This window comes from Gadus macrocephalus, chromosome 16 (genome assembly GCF_031168955.1).
Source record: "Gadus macrocephalus chromosome 16, ASM3116895v1".
NCBI classification, from domain to species: Eukaryota; Metazoa; Chordata; class Actinopteri; order Gadiformes; family Gadidae; genus Gadus; species Gadus macrocephalus.
The window spans coordinates 23,907,608-23,935,273 of record NC_082397.1 but is presented as its reverse complement, the minus strand read 5'-3'; the positions used below and the strand labels follow the sequence as shown (position 1 = coordinate 23,935,273).

Sequence of the window (27,666 nt, the reverse complement as noted above, 5' to 3'; positions counted from 1 at the left end):
TATATGTGACTAGCAATTGCCTGCAAGTATTGTGTGCTTTTTGCATCTAAATATCTCATCTGTCATTAGACGCAATATCTGATGGAATTGCCACGACAGTAACAAGGGTTCCCATTATATCAAATATTGTCTTATTATTCATATAGTTACAAAGTGTAGTTACAGGTATTTCCATAACATTAAAAATATTCCTTACTTTTGATATTTTTTTAAGCGTTACTCTTTAGGTAATAAATTTAAAGACTTTCTCTTCAACCCCCCCCCCCCCACACACACACACACACACACAAAATGTAGTCCAGACGCAGTGTCACAACTGAATATACAAAAGGACGATGATCAATCGTAATTAGCTAATTAAATCTCAATCTGTTAATTAAATGATTAAAAAGGGGCGAGGGGAGAAAAAGCAGAACATAAAACCTATGCCCTTTCATCAATGGTCTGACAGAGATAGTCAGAGAGATCATTTCACTCATACAGCCACTGACTCATGTGATATTAAATTTATTCACAATCGTTATGTGTAACAAATTGCTTAACTTTTTTCTAACTTCAAAGGCAGTGCTCATATTTCTTTCAATATGATGTCATTTTTGACAATACTGAAAACTAGAGGGAGGCTATGAATATTAATAAAAACACAATGTCTGAAATGTCTCATTCTATTTAATATATATATATAAAATAAGAATTAAATAAAAATATACATTTTCAAATACAGCATGTTGAATTTGGGATAAAAAAATACATTGGATACAAAATACATCATAGTAAGACTTTTTCAAGCCGTGGAAAATCAGGTAAAAAGAATTGCCATTGCATAGTTCACAGTGGGTTAACATGGATAAACGCAACAGGTTTTCGCCAAAGATAATTAAGTACCAAAACAATTGCTTCAATAACATAAAACTTCAGCCCTCGGCCCTGTTCCCGAAAGCATCGTTAGCCTAAGTGGATCGTGGAGTGCGTCGTACGAGCATCGTACAGTTTTCACACCGTTTCCCGAAAGCATCGTTGGTAACGAACGTCATGAAAACGCTCATACCTAACGAGGACTCCAGGGGTACTCGTAGGATGCTAAGAGCATCGTTAGACTACTATAGCCTCAGTGGCGTCACCAGCGGACATTCCGTGTATTGGATATGTTTTATTAAAACACATCCAATACCACGGAATGCCCAGCTGGCACAATTTCGCAACCAAAAACAGTGGTTACCGCCGATATATTACTCATAGACTACCGTTAGATTTAAACAGCAAAGATAGAGACATGTTGTCAACAACAACATAATTTATTGCAGCCATTTTAAATTCCAAAAATACATGCGCAGTCGAAATGTAACGATCAAACGCCACATCACATGGCATATAATAAAATCAAATGATTCCATCTCTCTTGTGTGGGAGGTCGCTTTCGAGCTGCACTTGCCGTCTCCCTCTGATTTTAATTCAACCATCGTGGTTAAAATGTCTTCATATTGATCAATGACAGAAGACATAGGCTACTAGGAGACCAGCGGGTGTCGGATAATTTCTGCAGGCGTTTTTTGTTGCGATTGTTTGCATTAAACACTGCAGGCGCTTCGGTGAGGCTGTGATGAAGTTAGTAAGTTGTAGTCTACACTCAGACGTGAACTCATTATTGCATTCATAAATTTTTTTTAACATTCGGGAGTATGCAATAATACTAATTATTCTAAAGAGGTCTGGACTCCGTGCGCAGCCCCGCCTTCTCCAGTGAACCAAGAAAGCCCACGCCGTGACGCTGTGGGGTTGACCCCCTCGTTTTTACACAGGAAACTTGAGATAAGAAGGTGAAATCGCCGGGCGTGCCAAGTTGCGAGCGAACCGGCTTGGCAGCGTAAAAAGAACTATAGCCTACTTCTTCCTGCCTAACAATATGGGCAGGATCTAGACCAAGCTCTCCTAATCGGGACAGCAATAGCCGTGTGTCAATGCCTAGCCTCTGCGTTTGAATGCAAATGAATGAATGGAACGTTGCATTTTAAATGTAACGAGAGAGTGCGCGCCAATCAATGAAACGTTATGCGGAATCAGATAAAGTCGGCTCTCTTTGCTGCGCAAAGCATGTTTTAGAAATCAGCACCTAGTTGTCACACAAGCTATTTTAGATTTTTGTATTATGGAAGGGGGGAAAATGCCGTGAAAAATGTACACACAGTGCATTCAGGATTAGGAGCAATACATATGTCGGCCTAGGCCTAATCAATTGTTTTAATATCTTTAGCATTCAAATGATTGCAGTCTATTCTTTTCGTAGGCTATTCTGCTGTTGGCCTTGATGGGGAGATATTTTAACGCTTTTTAACCCCATTTTCTGCGACATTCCTGCGTCTCCCTCAGTACGGAGCCCATTTCAGCACTGTGTCATTAGACAGTTACAAACCTACGAACGTTGTGAGTGCAGTGAACACGCGTTCATGTTAGGAAGAGTTTCGGGAAACGGTCCATCGTTATCGGGAAACGAGGCCCTGGCCTTTTTTATAGTAAATCAAGCCTTGTGAACTATGATGCCAATATATAAAGGTTATATGACAAAAATAAATAGAATGAGACACCGTATCTCGTCACAACTGCTCTAGCATCAGACCTTGGTTAAATGGTCCAAGAAACTCTCAGATTTATTTGGATGTATCAGTGTGAACACTGCCTAACAGGCCAGGCTCGCCCTCATCCCAGCATTATACTAATTGTACTTCATAACAGCAAGAGCCATCGCATCACAGAACACAATCGTTCCGCTCAATTGTTATCTTATGCCAGGGAAAACAATATCATGCACGGCAGCTCTGCGTCCAAGATGATAATGGTTGGATTTTTGATTCTCTTGACCTAAGACGTCGTGTGTTGGATCATATGGTTCGTTGGTCGTATTGTTGTAACGTTTGCATTGAAGCCAGTGTCCATCAAAACTAGTTGTCCTTTTTGTCTTCACTGTCCTCAGTGTTCTGGTAAAGAATAAAGAGACACAAATGTTGTTTGTTAATCCGTAGGTGGCTGGTGGAAGTAATAGAATTCTGATGACCTTACGAGGACGGAGGAGGGTGAATTTTCAGCGTTTTCAAGCAGATCAAGATTTAATGAATAGAGGCGATTACGCTCTCTACGTAAAAGCATTCAAACCTAATATAATGGATCAAGTAGTGTTATGATAGGATTATTGGTTTTAAACAAGTTTGCTGTGACTTGTAATTTGTTATTTAGTCTAACGGATACTTTGGTTAGGAAAGGTCAGAAGCTTAATATCAGTGGGTGGGTGGATGGCAGAGGCCCTGTGTCGGGTGTCAGTCACCTGTAGCAGTTGGTGCTTATTCAGAAGGCTATCATACTCTCTGGCCAATCCGTCTGACTGTCTCTTCACAGCCTCGGCATCTGACTGGGACTCCTTCAGCGCTGAGAAGAAAACGTGGTTGAAATCACAGCCACACATTTACAGCCACTTACCAACTTTCAGCATCTGCGTCGCTATCCAGACTCATAGCGTAATGACAAAGAGCTGAAAAACACATGCCAGGGACCAGATGTGTGCATGTGTGTACTGACCTTCGCCTGAGGTCTTTAATTCTTCTTTAAGCATCTCCACCTCTTTCTTCAACTGCTCCCTGCCCTCTGTGGTAGACTTATCCCCCTTCCCTTCAGTCAGGGTCTGAATCACATATAGTCATCAGCATAAATGGTCCGTTGAATTATTCAGATCCGGATTACGATCGCCCCCCCGTGATCATAAATAGCACAATAACGCAAAACTATTATAGTAGAAATCTGTTTGGAAATTGGGTTTTTCGTTTACTTGTTTCAGAGATATTCAAGCATTCTCTTCAAAAATTACAATAAAAACATTATTTTCCATTAATATCAATGAGGAATTGTCTTGATGATTGTTTAACCAATTAAATATCGCCCAAAACAATCGTGCTTACGTTTTTTTCAAAGATCAACCAGCTCAAGTCATCCAACCAACATGCATCAAGAACGGGTCTGACTGGGAAAATCTGTAGCTATTAGACGTTCACCAGGATAAATGTATACCGCCTTACTTGTTTTAGAAGCTCATTGTTCTCCATGTTCTTTATGACTGCCTGGTTATTGCTGTCGGCCTGTATCTGGAGTGCGGCGGAGGTGAGGTGCAATGTGGCCAGCTGGTTTATTAGGGTGACCATTCGCCTCACCACCCTGCAAAATATCACATGTCCATTGGATCACAAGGCTCCCTTTGAATCCCCATTGGCCATATTTGGCTTTAATATTTCCGGTGTGTCGCATTGTTATTGGATATCATTCGCTGGATATGATTTGCTGTTTTGGTTAAAGTTTAAGTATTTTATTGTCCTGGACACATGCAGGATTAAACTGAGCACTGAAAAGCTTGAGACAATGCACTGGGAAATACTAAACAAACTACCATAAAGCCTAAACACCTGAAAGCCAGGTGATATTAAACATAAACTATGTAAATCGATACACCATGGTAACCTTTTACACAGGAATATTACATACAAATAAAACAAATACACAGAATAGCAAAGAATGGATACACCAGTCCAGCAGCAGTGTTTGCAGTGCTTTGACTAACGACTCAGTCAACGTGTTCAAGGAGCAGGGGGTCTTCGGTGAGGGTTTCAGTTCGCAATAATATATACAACCACCTGATGCCGTCGTTTCAATTCCATTCAAAAACAGGGACGCAGGAAGTCATATGAAGTGGGGGGTGCTGACTGCTTAATTGTTGAGCGGGGTGGGGGGGGGGGGGTGCAAACCATTGTTGACGTGGGGGGGGGGGGGGGGGGGGGGGGGGGTGCAAACGATTGTTGACGGGGGGGGGGGGTGCAAACGATTGTTGACGGGGGGGGGGGGTATGCACAACGTAGCGCTGTATGTAATCGGATGACGAAAGAAAAAAAACCGCGGCATTGCCTGAGTTCAAGTGTTGTAGTTGCGTCTGTTGTCCACTAGGGGGGTGCTGCAGCACCCGGAGCACCCCACTTCCTGCGTCCCTGTTCAAAAAGCTTTATGGCACGACTATTGTTTTGTACAGTATTACCGATGCATTATTAGGGGTCCGAGCAGCGTGTTTTTTTTCCCTCAAATTCTGTAAAAGTCCTACTGCAGCCTATACCGTAAATCGAAAACTCTTGAAATTTTCAGGTATGGTTACCAATAACCCCCACTACCCATGAACCCACATTTGTGGTCCTGCACCCAAAGGTATTGTGGTATTGTAAAAAAGAATGAATTAGGCTTATTTCTCCTCACCAGATTGACCTGGACTCAAAATTCTTTCATAATATTAATCTCTAAAATCAGATGCATCTTTTTCACCCCGGTCTTCTGATCTAAAAATGTTTACTTTTCCCACAATTTCATAGAAAAGCCAAACTTCCACAGTCTCAACCCATTTTGCCTATATGAGCAATTTCTTATTGTATAACTACCATACGGCTATTATTAGGTGGATACCATTAACAGTGCAAATTTTCAGATCTGTGCTCTTTTAAGAAAGCCCTTAAATCGCTTGTGAAATGTGTGCTTGGAGTTTTCTTGATGTTGTGTGCTTATCAATAGACATTTTCACCATGTGAATGAGGCTTTATGCAGTTCAGGAATGTCAGTGCCTCAACAGGATAATGCCTTGTACTGGTGATCCTTAGCTTGAGAGTTCGAATCCTGATTAGAGCATTATGAACAAGCTGAACATGACATTCTGTCATTGCCACTCATTTAAGAAACACAACATTGAACAGTGTTCCTGATGAGAAATTCTTCAGGCAATCAACATTCCGACTCATTCGTTTCCACAAATCTGACTGCCAAGACACAGTATGGCATTAGGGGAACTTCTTCGTTAACCATTTTTCCTTCATAATTAAGTCTGTCATATTTATATTTCTTCCGTTCCCGCTCATCAATAGACATTTTGACCATGTAAATGAGGCTGCAGTTCAGGTTTATCAGTGGCTCAATGGGATAATGCCTTGTACAGGTGATCCTTAGGTTGAGAGTTTGAATCCTGATTATAGTATTATGAACAAGCTGAACATGACATTCGGCCATTGCTTTGCAGCTCACCTGAAAGCCGAGGCACAGTATTGCATTAAGTGGAACATCTTCATCAACATCTTTCCTTCATAATTAATTGTCATATATATCTTCCATTAGTGTGTTCTTGACTTTTAATTTTGTTCGGACCCCGTTAATCACCTCTTGCGGTTATATTTAATCTTTAATTTTTGTACTTGATAGAAGTATGTTTTCTTTCCCTAAGAGTGTTTTGCACTTTGTTATTGCATAATAATTAAAAAATATTTATTAAAAAAACATACTGTATATATATATATATAATTTTTTTTTTTTTTCATCTAACCCTAACCCTTTTTTTTTACATTGGTAGTAAAGGCGGGGCCATACTGTTGTTAAGGCCTTAACCATACAGTACTGGGGGAAACACTGAGCAGTATACGGTGAATAATAAGCAGAATTTAAAAAAGTATCCAACATATTAAAGTCCAGTTGTAAATACCGTCCTTAAGAAGAGGAAAGAGGAACTGAAGATGTCTTTCAGTGATGATGGGTAAAGCTAAACATGGAAGCGTTAGGATGGGTGTGTTTGTTTCAGTGGTCTAGACTCACAGCCAGAGGAAGAGCGAGAAGCCAGAGATGTAAAGGTTCCGCTGGGCTCCGAAGAGCTTCATGTACACGTGGTCATACCGGACTGCGCCAACCTTTGGATCTCTGCCAGGCTCCATGTTGGAGTACTTCCTAACTTCTCGCACGGCGTCTGAAGGGACAAATAATGGGAATATACAACTTCAACATGACGTAATGCAACATTTGTTTGTACAGGAACGTTTTCTCAAAGCAATACCAGTAGTAAAACGAATTACAACAAAACGGCAACAATCAAAGGACAAGATTCGTCAAGACCATCCGCTACATTTCCATTGAACGTCAGTGGTTAGGTCATGGCAACCAACAATTGGATATAAACCAACAAGGTTAACTGTTCCTTGATGTCAACCAATCTGATAGTACCGTGCAAAAAAGGCAGAGTTACCATGATCTCCAAAGAGGTGAAATTAATCATGGTGTTGATGACAGATATAGTGAACAATGCTAAGGGGACATGGCATCTCTGATTACCACACATCACTCTTTGCCGAGCACGATGGACTGAAGTTGTAGCAGCGGTGGCTATAAATGCCATGGCTGACATATGGATACATTTTAAGAATGGATTATATAATCCAATAAACAGTGACAAAGCACTGCCACTCACAGTTCATTCAGAGAACTGGGGACCTATGAAAAATCTGATTGGTTTCTTACCAAGGAAGAGAACAATAAGAAAGATGATCATGGCCAGAAACCCCTTGTTCCAGAACCTCGCCACACTGTTCCAAATGTTCAGCTTGAATATGCTCTGCCATCTGTAACATATGATAACCACACAATAGGATTCATAACCAAGTGATAAATCATACACAATTGATCAAACTAAGACACACACACACACACACACACACACACACACACACACACACACACACACACACACACACACACACACACACACACACACACACACACACACACACACACACACACACACACACACACACACACACACACACACACACACACACCTTACCTTGTAGCAGAAATAAAGGGCAAACATAGCAGGATAACAATGCCAATCTCCCCATAAAGGAACACGGCCACGGCTTTCCACTGTAGAGTCATATCCCTAGTGGGAGATTCTGAAGAAAGGGGAAAACAAGTCTTAGAGCGACAACGCTAAACACGACATTATAATAAAAGGTCAGCTCCCTCACGTTAACATTTGCTGTTGACACAGAAACCCAAGTTATTCATGTAATACTCAATGACAGCCAGGTGTACAAGGCATTCATGTAATACTCTATGACAGGTAGGGCTGGCCCGAATTATTCGAATATTCGAATACTCGTTCGGAAAATTAGTATTCAAAGATTAAATCAGTATTTGGAGCTTCGTTGTTACACGTAGGCCTACGTGACGTTACCAGAGCGAGGGAGGCAAACTATAAGCGACACCAAGCAGAGAAGCGAGAGAGGTGGAGGAAGAATAGATATCTTGTTTCCCTTTACTTTATAACATCATTAGCGGGATCTCGGGAGGAAAAGAAATGCTTAGTGAAATGCTAACCTAGCTTAGTTTGTTGTTAGTTTGTTTACGTTCGCTGTACAGCGCCGTGCCAATCAACTGTGACTGGCTTGCTGCAGAGCGTGAGCGTCTTGCGAATACCCGGTCAATATAATGGATATAATATGGACACATAAGACAATCAATATTCGGTATTTGTTATGGATTTATTGTACAAATTCCCTGAAAAGATGCACGTTCCAGAATGAATTGAAAAGCTCCCGCAAGGGCTGAGATGGCAGAGGACAGCTGATTTGGTACGGTACAACAGCTGTTCGCTTCCACGGGGAAAAACTATGTAACTCCAACTTACTTAGGCCTACTAATTAACGTTCAAAAGCTATTAAATCTTCAACAAAATATGCAGATACTGTCAAAATCGGTTCCAGGGAGTATATAGGGATTGTTAATGTTGTTTTTGATGGTGTGTTTTTCTGGAACGAGTATTCGAATATTCGCTCGGAAAAACCAACGAGTATTCAAAGCCTGAAAAATGGCATTCGGGCCAGCCCTAATGACAGCCAGGTGTACAAGGCATACAAGTAACACTCTCAATGAGAGCCAGGTGTACAAGACATACATGTAACACTCAAGAGCCACATCTACAAGCCAGGTGTACATGAAGAATCAGAATTTCGAATTACTTTGAATCCATCCAACCTTATTGTACACAACAGGACACTTCTTAGGCATGGTTCCTCAACAGCCGTAGCAACAATACAAGATAAAGTCAAAATATTTGTATACATCATTTTTATAAGTCAAAATAAAAATAATAATAATGGCAGCATAGATCACAATAATAAATATTTATAATGAAATAAAGTAATTCATAAAAATAAACAAAAAAAAAAAATTAGAATAATTAAAGCTGCGAGCAGCATTTTACGGGTGCCAAGCCTAAAACCGACCAATAAGACCCCGTCAGACCATTAAGACCCTAACAGACCATTAAGACCCTGACGCAGACCATGAAGAACCTGTCAGACCATTAAGACTGACGCAGACCATTAAGACCCTGACGAAGACAATTAAGACCTTTTTTGTTTGCATAGGTTTGACAATGCTGGGATAACATCAGCTTGGATCTGTTGATGGGCGAACAAAATTTCATGAACGTACGTCCTCCACTGTGTCGGGTAATACTTTCCAGTCAGGTCCGATGAAATTTGCATATTTAATACATTCGTTATACGGAGCTGCACAATTCCACAACCATTACTGTCAACACCCGGCCCCCTTCTTCTTCTACGCCACTTTTGCTGAACTGCGACTGTCAACATCCGGGATAATATACCAGTAACAGGGCTCTCAAGTCTCACGCATTCGGCGTGAGACACACGCAATTCAACCCATGCACACGCTCACACGCCACCACACTTCGTATTTGTCACGCAGAGAAATTACCAGGATAGCGCCCACCAATTTGGGCCGCTATTTAACAGTGTTACATGTAGGAATCAAATGGGTTTCCCGTACGTAGGGTAACCAGACGTCCTCTTTTGCCCGGACATGCCCTCTTTTTGAGACACTTTTAAAAAATGTGTGGCGGAATTTCAAAAGCCGCTACCTCATACATGTTCACATTGAATTTGCGTTGTGTTTCTCTGGGTCGTTCACAAACTAGTTAGGCTACGCCCTCCCCTACTCAGTTTGGTTCGCTTTGCATTGGTGGAACTGAGTAGGGGGAGTGGTTAAGTAGAGCCTTCAGATTGGACGGTTTGACTTACTAATAATGCCGCTTTTCCACTGCATGGTACCAGCTCGACTCGACTCGACTCACATTTTTGGCGTTTCCACCGCGAAAACATGGTATCTGGTACCTGAAGTGGCTGCTTTTTTTAGTACCGCCTCGCTCTAGGTTCCAAGCGAGCTGAGCCGATGCTAAAAGGTGACGTCGGCAGACGGCCGGCCACTTTGGCCGGCCAGAGAGTGTGACAAAGTCACACTCTGTTATATATACTCCAACACTCTCCGGGACTTTTCCAGTGTATTTTGTCTCGCCGCGTGCAGCCTTCTCTGACTCTCTTCTCTTTTGTGTCTGACAAAAAGCACCAGACCGAGCAGCACGAATACCATCCTCCATTGTTGTTATGTGGGTTGCGTAGGTGTTGTTTGCGTCCCGTACAAAAATACGTCACGGCCCTTTCGCGCAGCCGACCCCGCCCACGTCCAGGAGGTACTATTTGCGGTGGAAAACGACCCGTGCTGCTACCGTGTCGAGTCGTGTCGAGTCGAGCTACATGTGCGGTGGAAAAGCGGCATTAGTTACCGTCAGGTTTTGTATATTTTTTTTGCCATTATTGTTTTATAGGGACAAACATTAACAAATTTCTCCTACAGGGGATTGATAACGTTCGATCTATTGAACAGAAAGAAACACTTGGTCATACTTTACACACTTTACCACAGCATTGGCCTACTGAATGCCACAGATATATTTTCAGCATTGGACTGAATGCCACATAAATATATAATTATGTTTTTGCACTTTTGCAACGTTTAAAAGTTCAGGGTGTAAAGTTCAAGCATATGCCTCTACTTGTATTGCTTAAGCCAATAGCCTTTTGAGGCAGTGTTTTTTCTGAATATTATGCCGCTTTTCCACCGCACATGTAGCTCGACTCGACACGACTCGACACGGTAGCAGCACGGGTCGTTTTCCACCGCAAATAGTACCTCCTGGACGTGGGCGGGGTCGGCTGTGCGAAAGGGCCGTGACGTATTTTTGTACGCGACGCAAACAACACCTACGCAACCCACACATGGACAGAACCCACATAATAACAATGGAGGACATCGATGCGATCGTATTCGTGTTCGTATTATTAGCTGGCATGTTGAAGAAGTTGAAGAAGTGGAATATGTTGGCTTGCATGTGGCTGCTATGGCTGTTACCAGCATGGTTGCCATGTCGCTCTCGTGACTTCGTCACACTCTCTGGCCAATCAGTGGCCGGCCGTCTGCCGACGTCACCTTTTAGCATCGGCTCAGCTCGCTTGGAACCTAGAGCGAGGCGGTACTAAAAAAAGGAGCCACTTCAGGTACCAGATACCACGTTTTCGCGGTGGAAACGCCAAAAATGCGAGCTGAGTCGAGTCGAGTCGAGCTGGTACCATGCAGTGGAAAAGCGGCATTAGTGTTAAGGGCCAATAATGCTTACTATCATACGTTAGTTACCATGTCTGTGGACACATTTGTATGCAGTCACATGTAAATATAAAAAAACAAATGTTGCTATTGACTTATGATGGTGTAGCCATGCATGTTGTTTTATTGTTAATATGTCAATTAGTTTTTTATTGAAAATACTTTGTATAGATGAATTATCCCCAAACTTGTCATCGTAACACCTTTGACATAAGCATGACTTAACATGGCAGATACCTGTGTATTGTTTATCATATGCGGTAAGAGTGTAACATTTTCAACTCAGTTCCTTGGTAGCACCTACTTACAGTAAGAATCACTTCTGATGGAAAAATGTGTATGAAAAACACTTTTCTTATCTATTGTTACTATTATATTGTTTAAAATGTACGCATATATTAAAATATCTAGCGTATAAAAAGTGGCTGGTAAAAAAGATGAGTGGCTGGTCGATTTTTAAATCTACCAGCCACAGTGGCTGGTGGGCAAAAAAGTTAATTTCCATCTCTGTATTGCACCTGTTATGGAATAGGGAGAGACGTCGGGAACCCAACCAGGTATTAAAATTAACAACGTCCCGTCGTCCCGGGGACGTAATTAATTGTCATCGGGAGGATTTTTATTCTCTCTCGGGTCGACTTCGGGACGAAGAGAATTTTGCGGGCACTGACTTCATTTTTCTGTTTAAGTTTTCAACACTTTCTGCGATGTTCGCGATCTGTGGAAAATACTTATTTAATGGAAAGGGCTTCGTTCAATTGGCTGGCGCGCTCGGGTTTGTGTTGTTCAGTGAAACAGCGGGGGTAAAATCCCCCGTTCGTCAGGCTTTCTTGGTTCACTGGAGAAGGCGGGGCTGCGCACGGAGTCAAAAAAAAAATAGAGGGCCGGCCCACCGGGAGACTGCCCGATCTCCAGCCTATGCTGCAGAGCGAATTTAAATCGCCGGCAGAACGGCCTGGGGGTCTAACACCGTCATTTATCTAAATTTAATTTATCTAAATTTCATATACATACATAGCATTTCACATTAATCGCAATTATTACATTGGTCTTCTCAATGCCATGGAACGCTCCGTTCACTTGCATGGGACCTTCACAACTTCAGGCGGTGAATTATATTTGATAATTCACCCTTGCTAAGTATAATCATGAGTATAATTGACCGCTGTCAAGGAAAACAACAGATTTTTCGCCTCTAATGAAGTCTTTGGTTTCACTCCGCAAGTACCGGTAACTCGTCAACCCCAGCGTCTTCGGTTGCTAAGCGCCGTCAGCGTCTTTGGCAGACTATTTCTCTGCTGATCAACACTACGAATGCTGGTGGTATCAAATAAATTGTAAAAAGACACACCATGTGAAGTTATTGTTTCGTTTTGGCAATTAGCCGTGTAATAAGCAGGATATGTAGAGAACATCGCCGGTCATGATCGAAAATAAGCCCCTTCAGGGCGAAGCAAGTTCGCCCTGTCGGGGCTTATTTTCCCGATAATTACCGGCGTTCTATACACTATCCCTTTTTACATTCCTGCTGCTTCGGGTTTGCCTTTGTAGGTGCATTGAGAGGATGAGCGGGCGAATCCGCAGTCAGTGCGTGTGCATGATACGCAGGTTTATCCAATAAGTGGTAGTGTACCCGCGCACCATTGGCATGTATATGCGCGCTTGTCTCTGTGTGCGCTTGTCTCCGTGTGCGTCTGTGAACGAGAATGACAGGGAGAAAGATTGCTACGCGGAGATGTACGAACGGAACGATATTTATATTTCAAAATCGCTAAAACGAAAAAAAAAAAAAAAGCTGAATCAATTTGTGGCGCTCGGTGTTGATTCTGTGGCGCTGCGTCACACATTTTTCTATGCATGGGAGACTCTGCTCGCTCCCGAATGTTTTTGTGAATGAAGACACCCACATGCAAGAATGAGTTCAAGTCTGAGTGTAGGCTACAAGCGCGATTAACTATTTAAAAGTGCAAAAACGCAACATATTATTTATTTTGCTGACCACTTGCTTTTTATCCCGACAAAAGCATCGTAAGGACAGTTCCTCTGGTCTCTCGTAGATCGCACCATCTTTCTTTGTTTAATGTGACTGCATCACCTTCTCTTACATGGTCAGCAGCTCGCAGATTCCTTACTTTTCAGTTAGAACTGCTCATGATGATATGCTGCGTTGTCTCTTTGCAGACAGCGCAACACCTCTACCCAAGCCCCCCCCCCCCCCTTGAACCGCGGAGCCGTCGCATTTACATCAGAATGAAACCCAATAAACCGCTAATGTGTGTAGGATCCGGGAGGGTAAATTGGGGTTCTAGCTCAAGCAGGCAATTTACCTTGCGCAGTGTAAATGTGCGGACCGTGCCGCAAAAAAGGCGTGCATGGTTCACATGCCTAATATTAGATGGCATATTAGGCAGTCTCGCGCTGCTCGAGAGGCAAGCAGTGCGAGAGCCTGCTGCTCTGCGATCACAGGCGCAAAACTGTGGTCACGTAGATAGACCACTGTTCTGCGAGGGTGTTGCTTGTCATCTGGAAAAATATATTATTTCATCAACATAATGTATTGTGTTTTTATTATATTATCAGTAGGCCTAAGTAACGACTCAAAATGTAAAAAATATTTATGATAAAAATTCGGGACGATTCGGGACGGTTCAAAATGTTTTTCGGGACGTTTCCGGGAAAAAAAAAGTTAATTTTAACCCCTGAACCCAACGCAGTCTATTCATAATAGACCATGGAAGAGGCAGTGAATGAAGTATTGATTAGACAGCGATTTATTAAATTAAACCTAATAAACCGTTGGAACAAAGAAGACCGGTAACCATAGCAACGCCGGTAAACAAACCCCGCAAAGCCCAATCCCGCGCTACGCCCATCCGGAGGCGCAAAGAGCTTTTGGCCGCGATATTATGTATAAAATTATATGATATACCATTATATATAGAGCTTCGGGAGTCGCAAACGGCAACAATCACTTTCTCCTCCATGGTGCGGTTCACTCCGGACTGCACTACAGGGAACGGTTGGCCGGTTGAACGCTGATTGGCTGTTACGTTATGCATGTCTCACTCATTGGCCACGCTGTTGAACGCATATTGGCTGTCATCATGCAAATGTCGCGGCAAAGTTTAAATATTTTAACTCAAGCGAATTTGTCGCGCTGCAAATCCTCGTGAACGCGCTTGCCTGTGCAGGGCGAAGTGTCGCTCGACAAATCAAAACTTGTTGCAGGTTTTCTCGCGCGAAAGATTCGCCTGATTCGTGTCTCTATGTTGACTTTGTATGGAGTCGTGTCGCCCCTTCGCGTTTGGTGGGAACGCACCGTCTACCAGACATGGGGGACTCGAGTCACATGACTTGACTCGAGTCAGACTCGAGTCGCAAATTTGAGGACTTGAGACTTGCTTGACTAACACTGATAAAAGACTTGACTTGACTTTGACTTGGTCTTCATGGCTTGAGACTTGACTTAGACTTGAGACAGATGACTCGAAATGACTTTTCTAAAGTTAGATTATAGGTTGGATATGTGATTTGCGATACGCCAGCAGATTTTGAAAAGACGCAACTCAAATGGTCCTACCCCCTCTCCTTCAACGCTGACTCTGACTCCACCCATTCCAAGTACATGGACGCGCAATCACACAAGAGCGCGAACACAGATGCGCGAGAGTGGGCCAGGGCAGGCTAGCTAGGTTGGAGTTTAGGGTTGTATTCTAGCGCTAGGTCCAAATGTGGATTAGCAAGTAAACTAGCTCCAGTAGCTACCGCAGGATAACAACAAACAGAAGCTTGCTCTGGCACGAGCTTTGAGTACGTGCACGAAGAGGTCACGCGCGGGGGGGAGTGCAGTACGACCGTTTGATTGACGTACTTACTGTCCAATGCCACTCGGTGTTTCTGAAAATCATTGGCTGGAGTTTTTCGAGCCCTGCCCGTTCCACAGATGATTAACTTGTTTAATTTTCATGTCAGTAGGCTACTTCTAACTCAGTGGTTTTAAGTGTCTTTTTGTTCAAGGTGGAGGTACGAGTTATAGCAGTCCCTGCATCAAGTGCACCTCTTGAACGTGTGTTCAGCCATGGTGGGGTGATAATGTGACCGCATCATTCAGAACTCAATGACAAAGTACTGTCAAATTATTTTTTTTGCAAATGCAATGCATTGTCAGTCGATGTATGTTGCGAGGCAGCAAGATTGCTACCAGCTTTCAGGCTTGTGTATTACTATTTCCCCTTCCTACAGTATGTGTATGTGATATTACTTTTGAAATATTCTTTTTTTTCATGTCTGATGCCATGTGTTTTATGATGCCAATTATATTCTACAACATGTAGGGAGATTGAGTGATTGACTTGAACTGTTGTCGTATACAGCTACCTAGAGGTTATATTTGATTCTGTTCATAGGTTGGAGGTAATGATCATAAAAAACATTTTGTGTAAAAATCCTCCCGATGTTAAACACGTTCCTACGCCCCTGCATGCCACCAGCACAAAAAAGAACAGGAACGCTATGAATGCTCCGAGACCGGAAGTGACGTCAAACGCAACTCGGAAGGCTGGCGTCCGAGGATTCACTTAAGTCATCAAAACTAGACGCAAACCCTGTTTCAACACCTCTCTAATTATGAACACAGAACAGGTCCGTTACAACGTCTACAATGCAACATCAGAACTGCGACTATCTCCCTAGAAATAAAATATTATTATGTCTATAATAAAACGGTATTATCTGGCATCTGTATAGGGCCTGTATAGAACCCAGAAGATCTAACTCGAAGGTTTAACTCGTCTAACTAGTATTACTTACCTTAACTGTTTCAAACGATATCTGCAAGGAGGTGATCACAAAGTCTCCAACGTTTTCTGCTGTCTTAAAGAACCAGTGTGCTAACTATTTCACTAGTGTTCACTTTAGTAACAACGATGACCAACACAAGTTTACAGCTAGGTCCATGGTTTACAGGGGGCTTCAGTCTGTTATCACTTCCGCGTTGGCCTCCGCCCACTGTGACATGAGTGGCAAAGTCACGCCCCTTCCAGGGAGCGCGTGGGACCTATGAGATCGAAAATATGTATGGGTTTCAATGGAGAGAAAGTAATTATCTTCTGGTCGCAGTCTTTATATGCCCCGCATTACACATATGTTGTTTGTTGATTTAAATTATATTTTTTAACATTATCAAACTTCAAAATGTTTAGTTTTCTTTGCATGAAAAATCATTTAAATCCACAAACAACATATGTTATCCAGGGCATATAAAGACAGGGACCAGAAAATAATTACTTTCTCTCCATTGTAACCTGATGAGCTTTTAAATGCTCTTACACACTTGATTTCATTGCTGCTTTAATCCGGTCACCAATTTATGCATCGCACGGTCTTGCTTTGTGAGCAAATTCAATTTAAAGTTGTGTTTTCAAGCTGGTTTGGCAAAGAGGCTATGTTGCTAATGATGAATAGCCTGCTACTACTCCCCCTCGTGGCTCGACAAAAACACAAATGACAAACTGGAAGCAAGGGAAATACGTCACGTTCTCGCTAAAGCTGGTCGTTCGTACCGGCGTACCATCCAAATGGATAGCAGCATAAACCAGCAGTGATGACGCTCTCAACAAAATGGCTGCGCCAGTGAGGAGATTTTTTGTATTTGTACCTCGTAGGTCATCTTAATGTCGATTTTAAATGCTCTTACACACTTGATTACATTGCTACTTTATTCCGGTCACCAATTTATACATTGCATGGTCTTGCTGTGCATGCAATACAATGTAAAGTTGTGTTGTTTGTTTTCGGGCAGGTTTGCTAAAGAGGCTAATGTAGCTAACAATAAACAACGACTAGCCAATTTCATGCCACCAAGGGCGTAGGAACCGGGGGGGACGGAGGGGACGTGTCCCCTCCAATTTTCGAGACAGGCGCATTTGTCCCCCCCAAAAATTATACCGCAAAATATCTTTATTTTTTTTTTATATTTTACTCACTTGCTTTTATTTTGAAAGCGCAACACAGCGTCTTGTCACCTGCCCCATGTATGGCAGCGCGCAGGGTTGGGGGCGGTTGGGAGTTATAAGGACTTCAGGCTGGAAACGCCTTCGAATCGCTGCCTAGAAGGCTAAGTTGCCTGCTTTCCATCGGGGACGTAAGCGCCGCGGAACGGCTGCGCCGCTGTCACCGCTGCTGATCGCTGCCAGCCTGCAACTCTAATCGCGTGATCTTGTGATCTCGCGTGAATACGGCTGTCTCGCAAGACAGCCATAAGCTGCCGCATCCCCTCAACGGCTCAGACTGTTTGAGATGCGGGTATCTGCAGCTAACGCAACAGGTTAGAGCTGTTAAAATGAAAAGACAGCAGCAGAAGAGCAGAGAAGTTTTAGTGTCCTCCGCAGGCTCAAAACCTGGCTCCGGTCCACAATGTCTCAAAACAGACTCAACCATGTTGCTGTCTGTCATGTCCATCAGGATAGACTTGACTTACTGACTAGAAGTCAATTTGCAAGCATTTCGTGGCTGCAAATGACAGGAGAAGAAAACATTTTGGCTCTTTTGCCTAGGCCATTGTTTTTCAACCTTTTGTGTGTCACGGCACGTTTGACACTGTTGGATAACACTACAGTGCTATCTAGCTTTTATTTGTATCAGTTCTACACACAAATGTATATTTATCAGTTCATTACATCCATTCTAATGTCGTTTTCGTTTGCCTTCACACACCAATCAGTTAGTGGAAATGTTTGAATAATATCACATACTCGAGATTAAAAACAAGTTACATTTACGTTTACATTTAGGGCATTTAGCAGCCGCTTTTATCCAAAGCGACGAAGTGCATCAATATATCGCTGTCGGTAGGCCTACAGAAAGGATGTTCATAGAACCGTTGGTGTAGGCCTATATGTTAAAATTATTGATGCTGTTTTTCCCTTTAACCTTAACCTTTGCCTGTGTGTTCATTGAGGCATAAGATACAACTAAGAAAAGAAATTCAGAAAATACGAATTCAAATTTAGATCAATATTTTTCACATGTTATTTATCAGTCTACAAAACTGTATGATAAGGCCTGCAATTAAATAATTGATTTGATATGTATCAGTTCAATACTGCCATTCAAAATGTGTTTTCCTTTACAAATGTATATTTTTAGAAGAATAAAATACATTTGTGAATGTTTTGCAGTGTAGTTCATTTATGACATATTTCTCTTCGAACCATCAACGGATCTGTCAGGTTTCCGATATGTGTCCCCTCCAATGTTAAACACGTTCCTACGCCCCTGCATGCCACCAGCACAAAAAAGAACAGGAACGCTATGAATGCTCCGAGACCGGAAGTGACGTCAAACGCAACTCGGAAGGCTGGCGTCCGAGGATTCACTTAAGTCATCAAAACTAGACGCAAACCCTGTTTCAACACCTCTCTAATTATGAACACAGAACAGGTCCGTTACAACGTCTACAATGCAACATCAGAACTGCGACTATCTCCCTAGAAATAAAATATTATTATGTCTATAATAAAACGGTATTATCTGGCATCTGTATAGGGCCTGTATAGAACCCAGAAGATCTAACTCGAAGGTTTAACTCGTCTAACTAGTATTACTTACCTTAACTGTTTCAAACGATATCTGCAAGGAGGTGATCACAAAGTCTCCAACGTTTTCTGCTGTCTTAAAGAACCAGTGTGCTAACTATTTCACTAGTGTTCACTTTAGTAACAACGATGACCAACACAAGTTTACAGCTAGGTCCATGGTTTACAGGGGGCTTCAGTCTGTTATCACTTCCGCGTTGGCCTCCGCCCACTGTGACATGAGTGGCAAAGTCACGCCCCTTCCAGGGAGCGCGTGGGACCTATGAGATCGAAAATATGTATGGGTTTCAATGGAGAGAAAGTAATTATCTTCTGGTCGCAGTCTTTATATGCCCCGCATTACACATATGTTGTTTGTTGATTTAAATTATATTTTTTAACATTATCAAACTTCAAAATGTTTAGTTTTCTTTGCATGAAAAATCATTTAAATCCACAAACAACATATGTTATCCAGGGCATATAAAGACAGGGACCAGAAAATAATTACTTTCTCTCCATTGTAACCTGATGAGCTTAGTGCGTTGCAGTGGCGATGTAATCGAACTCTCATCAGACACATTTTACCTTTAGCCTTGTAGGCATATTTATTGTATCGACCGGCGGGAGTAACGCAGCTGTGCTGCCACTCTCCTTGGCATCATCACATGTAACAGAGACACCGGAACAGGTAGTGTAGGTGTCAAAGGTAAAGTCAACACTGCCCTCTAATGGACACGATGAGTAAGGGCGTACAATAGTACTACACTTAACGTAACCCATTCATATTTTTCGATCTCATAGCTCCCATGGCGTGACTTCACCACTCTATTATGGTCCAGAGCAGCCTCCCATGGCTCTGGTGGACAGTAGGCTACATAAAGCCGCCTTCAAAACGGTCAGAGTTTCCGGGAGGTTCGGACCTTAAAGGTCCCATGACATGCTATTTTATGTATTCTTTAATATAGGTATTAGTGGGCAACTAACACAGTATTCAAAGACGTTCCCTAAATTCAGCCGTGGTGCAGAGTTACAGCCACTCCGAGCCAGTCGCAGATTGAGCTTCCCCCAAATGCGCTGTTTCGGTGGGCGTGTCAAGGAGGAGGGTGGGGGTGTGGCCCTGAGCAGCTTGCAGCCACCATGCGCTCTGTTTACAGTGGATGTATCGCAATGGCGAGGCGCACACAGCCTTTAGCCGTGTTCTGTAAATATTCTAGAACACACGGGAGTCCTGGAGCTCTATATCTAAATATTATCATATAGCCTACACAGATATCTATATCATATAATATATATTATCACGGCCAAAAGCTGTGTGAGCCGATATTATGAATCTCAAACGACCGCGTTGGGTTCTCCGACGTTCCTGGTTCTTCAACGTCCACATCAATGTGAATACACACACTGTAACGCAAGTGTTTCTTGTCGGTTCTTTGACGTGTCTTGTATTTCCACAACGAGACTGTCGTGGAGGTTATCTGAGCCATGGTTGAGAAGGAATTGGGGGAAAGGAACTTTGGTTTGACTCGCTGAAGTAGGCTACATGAACTGCGACATGCCGCCGGTTGCCGCGAGGCACCATCGCCCGGCAGCGGGCAGCCGGCAGCAGGCAGCGTGCGGTTCAGTCGACTTCAGGTTGATGTGAAAGTGGAAGAACCAGAGACGTCGCAGAACCCGACAAAGTCGTTTGTGATTTATAATATCGTCTGGAGGCGCACACAATATGTTATATGATATAGATATCTATGTATTATATGATATTATTTAGATATAGAGCTCCAGGACTGTAACAGAAGTGTTGTACACTTCCTTGTTATTTGGATAACCGTTCTTCTGTTGGTGTGATGGCGCATAACACGTCGGACTCTCGTATCTGGTATTTCTACAACGAGACTCGTATTGGGGGTTATCTCAGCCAAGGTTGAGAATGAATTGGGGGGAAGGAACTTTGGCTTTGACTCCCTCAAGAACATGAACCACGACATGGAGGAGAAAGGGATTGTTGGTGGCGAATGTCTCCCGCTTGAGCCCCGCTGAGGGACCACCGCCGGAGGCGGAGGTGCATAAGCGCTGCCCGGCAAAGATCCCTTTCTCCTTTCACATCAACCTGAAGTCGACTGAACCGCACGCTGCCTGCGGCCGGCTGCCCGCTGCCGGGCGATGGTGCCTCGCGGCAACCGGCGGCATGTCGCAGTTCATGTACTTCAGCAAGTCAAACCAAAGTTCCTTTCCCCCAATTCCTTCTCAACCATGGCTTAGATAACCCCCACGACAGTCTCGTTGTGGAAATACAAGACACGTCAAAGAACCGACAAGAAACACTTGCGTTACAGTGTGTGTATTCACACACACACACACATGTGGCGCTCGCACGGTCGAGTCTCATTGGCGGGCCAATGTCTCTGGGCGGGCCAGGCAGAGTAAGGGGAGGAGCTGAGATTCCTGATGACGTCATGAGCACAGACAATCAGCGCGCTTGAGCCTCCGTTTTTTCGAAGGCGAGCAGAACAGCTAGTGCTAGTTTTACACCAAACGCAAGTTTTAGCCACTGGGGGACCATAGGCAGGCTAGGGGAACTCATATTTATGTTAGAAAACCTCCCAAAGTGAGATTTTCATGTCATGGGACCTTTAAGCTCGGAGGACAGTGCTTTGAACACTCTGTTGGGTCGGAGTTTTCGCTCTGAGTTTCGTGCGGAAGTAGAGCTACCCGAGTCCTCTGAGTTCACGTCACAACAATGGCTGCCCATTTCATTGATAGATTAAAGTGAACTTGCATTAAGCACTAAGAGGCAAACTTAAAGGTCCCGAGGCATGCTACTTTTTTGGATTCTTTAATGTAGATATTAGTGGGCCCCTAACACAGTATTTGAAGAAGTTCCCGAAATTCAGCCGTGGTGCAGAATTACAGCCACTACGAGCCAGTCGCACATTGAGCTTTCCCTAAACGCACAGTTTCGGTGTCTGTAGCTTTAATGCAAATGAGGAGGAGAGAGAGGTGAGAGGTGGGTCAAGGAGGGTGGGGGGTGTGGCCCTGAGCAGCATGCTGCCACGGTACCATGCGCTCTCTTTACAGTGGATGTATCGCAATGGCGAGGCCACACAGCCTTTGGCCGTGTTCTGTAAGCATTCTAGAACACTCCGAGTGCTCCGGCGGGAGTCCTGGAGCTCCATAATATCATATTATATCTATATCATATAATATATATTATCACAGCCAAAAGTTGTGTGCGCCTCCAGACGATATTATGAATCCCAAACGACTGCGTTGGTTTCTCTGACGTCTCTGGTTCTTCCACTTCCACATCGATCTGAAGTAGACTGAACTGCGCGCTCCCCGCTGCCGGGCGGTGGTGTGTTGTGGCGACGGTGCCTCGCGGCAGCGGGCAGCGGGGCTCAACGATGGCTGATACGACCCCAACTACAGTCCCGTTGAGGAATTACCAGAGACGTCAAAGAACCGACGTGTCAAGCCGGCCACACACCGTGGCCGAAGCACAGGGGTGCGCATTTCACGCGGGTCAATTGCCGCCCCTAGCACCAATAGGAAGCGGCGCGCTGCAGCACCGTTGTGATATGTTTTGAAAGCAGCAGATCAACAAACTTAGTCGGTATAGGCAAGGCTACCATAACATTATACCAATTGTTGTATGACTACATATATGGCCCTGATGCCAATGATCCTCTGTTTGTGCTTACAATGATAGTCACATTAATTCATAGTTACTTTATGTACTGTCAAACACTTTGTTTACGGTTTAGTCACTTTACATACTTTATTTACTTTCATTGCTCATTCCTTTTACATTGTGGTATTCTTCATCTAGTGCATCAACAATCTCTATATGTACAGGACCTCATATCAAGCCGGGATGTACCAAACAGCTTTAAAAAAACGCTTTTTCAGGGGCGGCGACGCTAGGGAATGGAACAGTTGCGTGAAGCCTAGTGGGGCGGCGCGGCACGCTGCCGCAGGTCTAGCCGGCGCCTGTGTGGGCTTGTACGTTCAAAATAATTGGGGCGTTCTTTTTGACACGCTTCTTCGGCGCCGGTGTGTGTTGGCTTTAGTGTGTGTACTACAAACTAAAGCCAAAAGTGTACTACACTTGTGTTACAATGTGTGTAATCATACACACACACGTGACGCTCGCACGGTCATAGCTCATTGGCGGGCCGAATTCTCTGGGCTGGCAAGGCAAAGAAAGGGGAGGTAGAATCTCCCCTTATGACGACATACGGGGAAAATTCCAAAACGGCGCGTCTGAGCTTCGTTTTTTCAAAAGCGCCGCTTGTTTTACACCCAACGAAATTTCTAGCTCCTGGGGGATCATAGGTAGGCTAGGGGAACTCATTAATGTTAGAAAACTTCAGAAAGTGAAATTTTCATGCCATGGGATCTTTAACACCCATTCTAACATTTGCATTACGATACATTAGCTTACAATTATTAACATCACCTGATAAATTCTCGCTCATGTTCAACCATCGCAAGCAGTTCTAATAACTGATTCATCTGATTCAGCAAAGAAGTGCAAAGAGTTATTTAGGAGGGCTATTGCTTGGGGGAGAAAACTGTGGAGGTGACGTGATGTTTTGGACATAATAGCCCTGTACCGCTTTCCAGAGGGGAGAAGATTAAACAGACTATTGGCAGGATGGGAGGGGTCAACCGCAATCTTCACAGCTCGGTTAATGGTCCTGGAGCTGTGGAGGTCCATGATGGGGGCAGGGGGCAGCCGATGATCCGCTCTGCCGCCCGGACGACTCTTTGTAGCCTGGCCTTTGCACGGGCTGACGCAGAGGCGAACCGCCGTGCTATAAACTTTCCTTTGGATATTCAACAATTACACAGGATCAAAGCCAACTTCATGGCAATTGCAGATATGCCCGGTGTTGTCGATGCTATTGACGGGACGCACATAAAAATAATTGCGCCATCAAAAGACGAGGACGTGTTCGTCAATAGGAAGAAAGTGCATTCCATCAACACGCAGGTTGTTTTTGGTGCAAATTTTAACATAGCCTACTGGATGTTGTTGCAAAGTGGCCTGGAGCTTCAGCTACCCATGATTCGCGCATTTTAATGGAGAGCGGTCTGAGGCAGCTTTTTGAGATGTACCAGTTGGGTGTCACTTGCTGGGTGACAGTGGCTATCCAGGCGCCCTCACCTCTTTAGTCATGAAAGCAATTGAACGCTTGGTCCTCTCTTATCTTAAAGCATCCACCGACCTCATGGACCGTTATTATTATTTTTTACTGCCGTTTATGAAATAAATATGAACTAATGCCACAATTATTCATGTCTGCGATCATCACAGAGTCCACAAGCAACGCAGGTCGCAATCAACGATGCCACAATTCGTAATATTTAATACGGTGTGCAATTATTTATTTATGTTTTTGTTATAATGCCCACCGTTTTTATTTGTATGCCCACCGTTATTATTATTTTTTATTGCCGTTCATGAAATAAATATGAACTAATGCCACAATTATTCATGTCTGCGATCATCACAGCAAGCAACAAGCAACGCAGGTCGCAATCAACGATGCCACAATTCGTAATATTGTCACAAAACGAATGTACCCATTCCGAGTCTAGCTTCAAACTCGTGCATGTTGCAGAAAATGTGCAACAGCGCCCTCTGGGGTCACATATTTCGACGGGTCGCAGAATTCGGTGTAACACCGGAACAGGTTGGAATTACGGATCAGGAACAGATCTGGGCCAGAACTGGCCCCGTACAGCTACTAATGCCATGAAGTGTGGTGCGGATCCGGCCCAGATCCGCGACTCATATTTTACATCTGGGGCTCATCTGGCCCTGGTCTGTGATCCATATCTGGGGCTCATCAGGCCCTGATCTCCTGTGATTCATATTTAGGCTATCAAGACAATTCAGGCCCAAATAAATACCCACACAATTTGTAATTTTCCAAATAATATGATTTATTTAGAAAGGCAAACAGTTATATTCTGCGTGAACGAAAATGAACAATAATAAAAATCAGAAGAAAATAAATAAAAGAGAAGCACTCCGAGCCCTCAGTTGCTGGTTGTGCGCGTGCACGGCGGCCACCCCCGTGGTCGAAGGCCAGATTGAACCATCTGATGGTGTGATGATTGATTTCTATGTCGGTGGCTTTTTCCCCCAAACGACTCTTCCTCACTGCTCCTGTAAGACGCACAAAAAGCACACAAAAAGAAAGAAAAAAATAGTAAATATTAGATTTACAGAGACAAGTGCGCATTCATGCCAGTGGTGCGCGGGTTCACTTATAAACAGCTGATTCACCCGCTCCTCCTCTTGACGCGCCTATCAAAGGAAAACCCGAAGCAGTAGTTTATTTGGCACAGAGGAGACGATCGGCGACTGTTTTACCAAAGTTTAGTATGCTATAGGCCTAATGGTCTCAAAAACACCCGCCCAAAATTATTGTTAACTCAGAAAAGATAATTCTAGCCCTTATGAACTCAACGTTATTGATATTGAACATCCCGCATCCTAAGTCAGCATAGAAAGCGTTGGTAACCCAGCAAACGATGCGATTAATATGAAATGCGGTTATAGTTGAGATAGGCTACGGCAGGCCTATTCAACTAGCGGCCCGTGGGCCAAATGCGGCCCCTCTTACTTTTTTTCTGGCCCGCAAGAGGTTGCATGCAAAAAATAAAATAAAGGAGAAACATATTTGCATGCAAATCAGGTTTCTGTGTGTAGCCGGTGATACTAGCCAGTATCTGTACCCCACAATCAGGAACTGGCATCACTTATTCTGACAATGTTTGGCTCAACCGATACGTGTGAGTCTAGCTTTTCTCATATGAATGCCATCAGAACAAGGGCACGTTGCTCCATGACCTATGAGAAGCTGCATGAGTGTCTCAGGATGAGCCAAACTAGGCAAACAAGGCAGTGCAATCTTTCTCACTGACTCACTGGCTCAAAATGTCTCATATGTACAGTAGTTCTGTTTTGTGATGATTCAAACAACATTGTTGAATTCTAAATACGTGTCAAAAATATGTGAGAACAAAATCTTTTATAATGATGATACGATTAAAAGTCAAGAAGGAAGGAATGCGTCTGACAAGTTTATTCCATGTAGTAGTATTATATATATTAAGTTAACACTACTTTGAGTACGATTTATTTGTAGCGATTTATTCACGTAGTTTTACTCCGTGTGGCCCATGAACCCCCAGTGGTTTTCCTTTTCAGCCCACTTGTTAAGGAGGTTGAATAGCCCTGGGCTACGGTATTAGACTGGGTACCCCCAGCCCGTTCTGCCGGCGATTTGAATTCGCGATTCCCAATCCGCTTTTACTGGAGGCAATCACCAAGCAGGCTTTTCACCCTGCGGCTAGAGCCGTCCACCGCAGTGTAGCCCTAGCACAGTGCATGTTCGTGAGTGCAGTTAATGCCGATTGATTTTGGTGAAATAACAATCTAATCTCACTGATTCATCCATATGTTCCCATTAGTTGTGGACCTTTAAAATAACCTACGATTATCAGCTAACTGTAGCCTAGCTCATCAGCTTGTCTGACAGGTCTCCGGTTGTCAGAATGACAGTGAGTGTAAACCAGACATGGGGGACTCGAGTCACATGACTTGACTCGAGTCAGACTCGAGTCGCAAATTTGAGGACTTGAGACTTGCTTGACTAACACTGATAAAAGACTCGACTTGACTTTGACTTGGTCTTCATGACTTGAGACTTGACTTAGACTTGAGACAGATGACTCGAAATGACTTTTCTAAAGTTAGATTATAGGTTGGATATGTGATTTGCGATACGCCAGCAGATTTTGAAAAGACGCAACTCAAATGGTCCTACCCAGAGCTATAGAGAGAGAGAGTTGCGACACGCTATGATCTCGCCGACAGGGTGGTCACGTGGTTGTCACGTGGTTCATGTAAGCCTCAATAGTTCCAAACACGCCGCGATTTCAATGTTATTCTATGGGACGACAGCAGAGATTTCAATATTAAATGGTAAATATGTATGAAAAAATCACATACAAGTATTTGTCTGACTGTTATTGCATTATTGCATATTTGTAAATGTCAGTTTTACATTTAGAGCGGTAGGGGGGCAACTGAAAGCTATCTATAAGTACTATTACTTAGATACGTTTTTAAGTTTTGGAGGGAAAGCTTCACGTTCGTGTTAGCATACTGGCCTAACCTTAACTTTTACCTTACATCTGTGTTGAAATCAAAGTATTCAAGATGTTCTACCATGATCATTTAAAGATATAAGCCACACAAAGTATCAAATATATTAAAGAATAACAACTCATTACGCTTGGATGAATGAAATTGTATTTTTTTTTATTAAACAATTAGTGTGACAAGAACAAGTGATTGCGATTGTGTGAACAGATTCAACAATGGACACAGCAGGGAACATATACTTAGGGCAAACCATTAACATATAACGTTGCAAATATACTATACTTTATGCCATTACAATACTTAGAATAGCCCTGAGCAAATTCAAAATGGGTTTAGGAGGGAGGATCCTCGTTTGGTCATGAACTCTGACCTCTAACCTATTCTCAAAAGTCGGGGCATAAGTGGTTGAGGAACAGTTGTTAACCGCTCTGTGATCTTCAATGGTGTCATGGTTCATTGGTTACAACTAACATTTTATAGATAAATGGTCATACCATGGTTGGCTGTGCAGCATTTGGATGCCCCAATCGGTCCGAGAAGGGTTAACACATGTACGGC

General features: G+C 43.3%; 1 protein-coding gene and 1 long non-coding RNA gene across 2 annotated transcripts in view; one reads left to right on the top strand and one right to left on the bottom strand.

Annotated features, from left to right (window-relative positions):
- LOC132475275 (uncharacterized) overlaps nt 1-27,666 on the top strand; it is a 206,464-nt gene that overhangs the window by 14,775 nt on the left and 164,023 nt on the right. The window lies entirely within an intron of this gene.
- bcap29 (B cell receptor associated protein 29) lies at nt 492-16,354 on the bottom strand. Its single transcript, XM_060074275.1, has 8 exons — nt 16,162-16,354; nt 7,670-7,778; nt 7,348-7,448; nt 6,652-6,799; nt 4,062-4,197; nt 3,568-3,670; nt 3,317-3,417; nt 492-2,972 (listed from the first exon to the last, which is right to left on the bottom strand). The coding sequence occupies exons 2-8, from the start codon at nt 7,759-7,761 to the stop codon at nt 2,937-2,939; spliced, it is 717 nt and encodes a 238-aa protein (XP_059930258.1). The 5' UTR covers nt 7,762-7,778; nt 16,162-16,354; the 3' UTR covers nt 492-2,936.

Coding starts and splice junctions, on each gene's coding strand:
- bcap29 (XM_060074275.1), bottom strand. CDS start 7,761: ATGACTCTACAGTGGAAAGCCGTGGCCGTGTTCCTTTATGGGGAGATT. Junction 6,800..7,347: donor TCTTATTGTTCTCTTCCTTG/GTAAGAAACCAA, acceptor TTGTCCCTTCAG/ACGCCGTGCGAGAAGTTAGG. Junction 4,198..6,651: donor TTCTCGCTCTTCCTCTGGCT/GTGAGTCTAGAC, acceptor GATATTTTGCAG/GGTGGTGAGGCGAATGGTCA.